This window comes from Cajanus cajan, chromosome 6, assembly GCF_000230855.2.
Source record: "Cajanus cajan strain Asha chromosome 6, NIPB_CcT2T_4, whole genome shotgun sequence".
NCBI classification, from domain to species: Eukaryota; Viridiplantae; Streptophyta; class Magnoliopsida; order Fabales; family Fabaceae; genus Cajanus; species Cajanus cajan.
In genome coordinates, this window is record NC_138522.1 from 44,990,097 (window position 1) to 44,996,611 (window position 6,515).

General features: G+C 31.6%; 1 protein-coding gene across 2 annotated transcripts; it reads left to right on the top strand.

Annotated features, from left to right (window-relative positions):
- LOC109799998 (carotenoid 9,10(9',10')-cleavage dioxygenase 1) lies at positions 1–5,710 on the top strand. 2 transcript variants are annotated; one of them, XM_029271948.2, is made up of 13 exons: positions 1–366; positions 438–578; positions 694–796; positions 1,491–1,750; positions 2,218–2,397; positions 2,488–2,566; positions 2,679–2,760; positions 2,845–2,907; positions 3,014–3,152; positions 3,280–3,532; positions 3,639–3,703; positions 3,792–3,959; positions 4,037–5,710. In XM_029271948.2, the coding sequence occupies exons 1-13, from the start codon at positions 256–258 to the stop codon at positions 4,154–4,156; spliced, it is 1,764 nt and encodes a 587-aa protein (XP_029127781.1). In that variant the 5' UTR covers positions 1–255; the 3' UTR covers positions 4,157–5,710. The 2 variants fall into 2 exon arrangements, with proteins under 2 accessions (XP_029127781.1, XP_029127782.1); XM_029271949.2 differs by having other exon boundaries at positions 3–366; positions 3,795–3,959.
- Positions 5,711–6,515: the final 805 nt, after the last annotated feature.

Consider the following 6,515-nt stretch of genomic DNA (forward strand, 5'->3'; position numbering starts at 1 on the left):
TATACCACTTAAAATATAACTCGATATAAACAAATACAATTTTTATTAAAATATAATCCCAGGTTAGGTATAGAAATATAAATTCCCAATAGACCTCGCAAATTCATCTTCATTCAAGCCGATTTCGATGCAGCATATTTAGACGTGTGCACCATATGCCGTGCTTTCAAAAGGCATTTAATTTGGCATATGTCTCGAAGTGACACTAACTGTGATGAACACAGACACACCAAGCTACATTAACACCAAATCTATATGGCCACTTCAAATAAAACATTCTTAGTGAATTGCTCCATTCAGAAAAGACCCTCTTATGCCTCGGACAATTCTCATCATGACAACCTTCCACTCTTCCCTGCCTTTAAGGTAAACATTTTATTTTACTTTTGCTTTTCCCACTTTAACTGCATGTGATGAATATGTGATTTGTTAAGCAGCCACTTAAGAAAGTTCTTCATGAAGGCCCCTTGCAAATTGAATATGTTCACAAAACTATGACAAACACTGCAGCTAGATTACTCGACGCTTTTGTAGATTCATTCTTTGAATTTATTGACCAACCACTGCTTCCATCTCAGGTATGAGCAAGTTATTTTCTTCTTCTTGACTTTGACTTGGTGCACTGCATTTACAAAAGCACATCACATAGGTTCTTTCAAACCCTTAAACACTAGTGTTTCATTAACTATGCAGAGTAACTTTGCTCCGGTGGAGGAGTTAGGCGAAGCCATACTTGTGACCACCATCCAAGGACGAATTCCAGACGATTTTCCTGAGGGTGTCTACATTAGAAATGGTGGGGATTTCCTTTCAACTTTATCTTAAAATTTAGGTTTACATAGATGCCATAAACTCTTACCAAAGATAAAAATGCGAATTTTACATTGCTTTCAGTGCTTTGTATTCTTATATAATATAATATTGCGGAGAAAACAGTGAAAACAACACAAACCTGTAGTAATTTGATTTTTATCTTGTCAACATAGATAGGAGCTCTACACATATAGCTAATATTTTTCATATAATATAAACACCCCATTCACACTTCTAGGATCCTTTTTTTCCCAAAAATATCGCATTGACTAATGATAAATTCAAATTAACGTAAATAAGTAAAAAATAATCTTTAGTTTAAAAACTAATTTTGTAAGATGAATTAGAATATAGTTTATCTTTTTTTTTTCTTAGTTTTTTTCTATTACCCGTTGCATCTATACTTGTATGTTATTGGTGCATACGAGTACTTTGTAAGTTTCAGTCAAGCTAAAGTTGCGGGCTGCAAGGTACAATTATAATATACAGTACAAAAAAAAATATTACTCGGAGTGTAAGTCAAAGCATAAGTATATTAGACGGTTGTAGGTCAACTTTTGATACGATTAATTAATTAAGAATACTAAAATCCAAAATTACCATAAGATGGATACGGCTGCTTGCTAGCTAAACATATTTATAGTATTCAAAATAATTATTGGGTACATACTTTGCAGGACCAAATCCACTTTTTGGAGGACTAAAATCAACAAATTCTATCTTTGGGAGGTGTAGTCACACTTGGGTGGAAGGAGAGGGAATGCTTCACGCGTTGTACTTTAAAAGGTCAAGTCATGGGAGCTGGACGATCCTTTACAACAACAAGCACGTTGAAACCGACACATACAAGCTTGAAAAGCAGCAAAGCAAACCATTGTTTCTACCGGTCATACAAGGCGATTCACCAGCCATTTTGTCTTCTTATTTGCTAAACTGGGTCAGCTTACTAATTAATATGATTCTCATAAGTCAGAACACTAGAAACAAAACTAGTCTTGGTTGCAAAGAACCAGTAGTTAAAATTAGTGGACAGTGTTGCAGATTTTAATAGACTTTGTTGTTGAAAATCCTACATAAAATAAAGTATATAAATGAAAATTAATTTTTATTTTACGTGTCAATTTTACAAGATTGAGTGAAGTTCAAACTTGCATTCTAAGATTAATATCCAAACCTAGAAAAGATATAATGATCCGATTATGCTTAGCAAGCACACATATAAATCTAAATATGATGTTGTTTCTTCTCAAAATTCATGCTTTTATATGGCTAAAAGAAATCAAACACACAAGTGAAGCATCAAGCAACAATATGATGAGGTTTTGGACCCACAATTCCTAGGTAGCTAAAGGTGGTATTTTGACTTAGCATGCCTCATTTAGTCACATCTTGTGGATTTAACAGTTGCGATTTGGCAAAGTAAACAAGTACATCAGCAACACCAATGTCTTTGAGCATTCAGGGAAGTTTTACTCTGTTGCTGAAAATCACATCCCACAAGAGATCGATATCTTTACACTCAAAACTTTAAAAAATTGGGATGTCAATGGAGCCTGGGATCGTCCTTTTACCAGTCATCCAAAGGTTATTCTTTATATGTAGATTTGCAAATCAATATTTTTATTACTCTGAATTTTTTTCTCTCTCTCAAATTGCTTTGTTGTACTTTCGCAGAAAGCTCCAGGCACAGGGGAACTAGTTACATTAGGGGTTTCCCCAACGAAACCTTTTGCCGTAGTTGGAATTATTTCTGGTATGTTCTGCATTGTAGAATTAAAGGGAAAAGAGTGTATTAATTACTTGCTTCCAGTTGTGAATAATGTCTGTTAGACTGATTATGTGCTTCTTTTCCTCTTCTTTTTCAGCTGATGGAAAGAAATTGGTTCATAAAGTTGACCTTAAACTAAAGAGGTGCAGTCTTTGCCATGAGTTGGGTGTTACACAGAGGTAGCATTGTTGACTATTATGTTGACTTGGAGCTATTATCTGAACTCTGCAATGTAAATATGTATATTGGCTTTTGTTTTGCAGGTACAATGTGATCATGGATTTTCCACTAACCATTGATCTAAACAGACTTCTTAGAGGTGGCCCGTGAGTGTATATCCTTTGTATGATTATGAGAGAAAATGCCTTCAATTCAAACTATGATATGGTTATAGATAAGTTATGTGACTCAGCAGATCTTGTCTGCGTGTAGATTAATTAAGTATAATAAGGAGGAATACGCTAGGATTGCGGTAATGCCACGCTATGGTGATGCCAACTCAATCAAATGGTTTGAGGTGGAACCTAATTGCACTTTTCACATTATCAATTCTTTTGAGGATGGTCACGAGGTTTGTTTCTTAGAACTAGAAGTAAATAGTATTATACTAATATAGAAGATTCTAAAAGAATTTCTCAGATATATGAACAAAAGGGTGCACTAAGAATTTGAAAATACATGTTAATGTGTATCAACAGGTTGTAGTGAGGGGCTGCAGATCTCTAGATTCACTAGTTCCTGCACCTGACCCAAGTTTGATGGAATTTGAGTGGTTGTCTCGTTGTTATGAGTGGCGATTGAATATGCAAACGGGAGAAGTTAATGAGAGAGATCTGTGTGGAGCCAACGTATATTATATGGATTTTCCTATGATCAATGAAAACTTCATAGGTATTAGGAATAGATATGCATACACCCAAGTAGTTGATCTTATTGCAAGCTCTACTCAAGGTAACAATAGAGAAGATTTTTTTTTTCTTTCTTTAAGAACTATAAGTAGCCTTCCTTAATTCCTATATAAATATTCTATAACATCTTGGTCATTTGGATTATTTAGACGTGCCAAAATATGGAGGTTTAGCGAAGCTCTACTTTGAAGAATCATGTGCAGAGTTTTCCATGGTAAGAGAATACTTGGACAACATGTTTTACTAATAGCAAATTCTATTTCCTTGGCTGCAATTATTATCATAACTTGGATGTTGTGAAGCAGAGAGAGAAAGAGCAACCTGAAGAGGCTATACGAGTGGAATGCCACATGTTTGAGAAGAATACATTTTGCAGTGGGGCTTCCTTTGTCACCAGAGATGGGGGTCTTGAAGAAGATGATGGTTGGATCATAGCTTTTGTTCACAATGAAGACACTAACATATCTGAAGTGGGTTGAAATTACTCTTTAACATATGATGGATCTTGCTACATACACTAATTAACTCTTATAAACTTTTCTTTCAGGTTCATATAATTGACACAAACAAGTTTTCTGGCGATACGGTTGCCAAAATTACAATGCCTCGCAGAGTACCATATGGGTTTCATGGAGCTTTCATGCAAATTTCATTTCAGGCACATTAGCACTACAGTATCACCAACATATGTTCACAGAGTGCCGTTTCTATTCTTATATATATATATATATATATATTTTTTTTTTCTGAGAGTTCATTAAGTCTTCTTTTCTTTTGGTTATGTATCCATAGAAGACATGCTTGATTGAAATAGGAAAGACCACTCAACTGGGGTCTTCTATCAGAAATTTCTTTGATGATTATATAATGGTTGATAGGAAGAATAATTTCCACGAATCACTTTCTTTAACATATTTTAAATTTATAACCAATATCTAGATATAACTTAGTCGCTGGCTCATTACAATTAAATTTTTAAATGGTTCCAATTTAAGGTAACAAAAAAAAATAACTGGTAAAATTTTGATGAGGTCCAATTAATAATCCCAACAAAAACCTTCGCCTAAACTACATAAACCCCATCAAATCTCCCACAATACCGCCCAACTCAACGATTAAAGGTTGTTTTTGCTGAATTGAACTTAGTTGAGAAATAATTTCTCAACACTATTGAAGTGAATTTTATCTATTTTAAAATTTTAAAGAAATCTTTTCTGTATTTACAGGAAGCCAATATTTATATAAGATTATTATAGAGAGACCTTAAACCTTTTCAAATTATTGCATCCCATGCCATATAAACAAAATAATTGATCATAATGCTAAAAATATCACTTTAATCAAATAATCAACTACATAAAAGAAAATAATTAAATAAAGTGAATGGGTGCATACCATGTCGTTTTTTTTATTCAACCCCATGCCGTATTAATTATAAGTGGAACTGTTTTTGTGCATTTAATTTAAAAAAAAATCTAAAATCACTTTCAAGTTTCAGGACATGCAATAAAAACCATACTTATACGTCATTTTATTGGTATTTTAAACATCTATAAGAAGATTCTACAGATGGTAAGCAAGTGGAATATATCATTGTACGAAAGTGCAGTAAAATATATAGACAGCCATACAGGTCAAAATGGGTTACGTGGGTGCCGATGGAAAGCAACTTCATGGCCACCCCAAACTATTTTTTATTTTTTATTAGGAAGTATATTAAGAGGAATATAGCGGTTACTCCAAAGTCAAAGGTCTATAAAGCATGGCTAAAATAAAAAGTTAAGTTACATTTTTATTCTCACATAATATTATGTAATTTTCATCATCTAATTTCAATTTTATAATCTTAATATTTTATTTTATAAAATTTGTAATTTTAATTCTACTATAAAATATTATTTGTTGTGTTAAAATTATAATATAACCATTAACCATGATACAATATTAAATAGGTGATATGATAATTAATATTTAATAATATTTAAATTATATTATATTTTTATTATCTAATTTGAATTATCGATTCATTCAGAAATTGGTGAGTGATGAACCAACCAATCCAAACCTCACATTAAATTAGAAATGTCATCAACTCGTAACACCCAATAGATTTTTCATCCAACTAATGAATTAACGAGCTTTTGGTCGGATTGTTTTATCCTTGTGTGGTGTTATAGTACACTCAAAAATCTAAAAAAAATTATTTCTAAAAGTGTTAAATGTGAGATTCAAATGCAAACTATTTTTATATATGTGTAAATACCTTGTCATTAAGGCAATTGATTTATTGCTATTATATGTAACAAATATGATATATAAACTATATTAAATTATGTTTTATTTAAATATAAGATTTAGTCATAGATGAATGTAATTATTTAATACCTTAATGACCACTAAACTAACATAATATATTATTATATAATTGACTTAAATAGTTTATATAATATATATTTTTAATTTAAAATTATATATTGTTTAAATTTTATTGAAATTTATAGATATAAAATATATGACATAAATATTTTTTAAAAAAATTATACAGAGTCATCAATTCGACTTTTGATCCGCTGATTTAGTATCTTCATCAATTTGATAATTAATTCAATATTTAAAACATTAATTTTATTACTTTTATGAAATAATAGTACAAGTATAAATTAACCAAAATATATTAAATATTATTTGTCATACAATATTTATAAATAACAAATCATGTATAACATTACAATTTTAATAATCAATCGATCGATGAAGATTAAGGAGAGAAGTCACTTATTTTACACTGTTTATCACACTTTTTGTCCAACCAATAAAAATGTACCACAAAAATTGTGTAGTGCGTTGTCCATCATAAACCACAACACTTTCTTCGGTTTTAAATGCAGGGTTTCTGATATATCGGGAGATTCGGACGACGAAGTCCATTTTTTGCTCTCACTTCTCTGATCCATTCGAGGATGAGAGGCAAGGCACTAAATGGAAATGGTAGTTGAGAAAATAGGAGAGGACAAAAGATGATATGA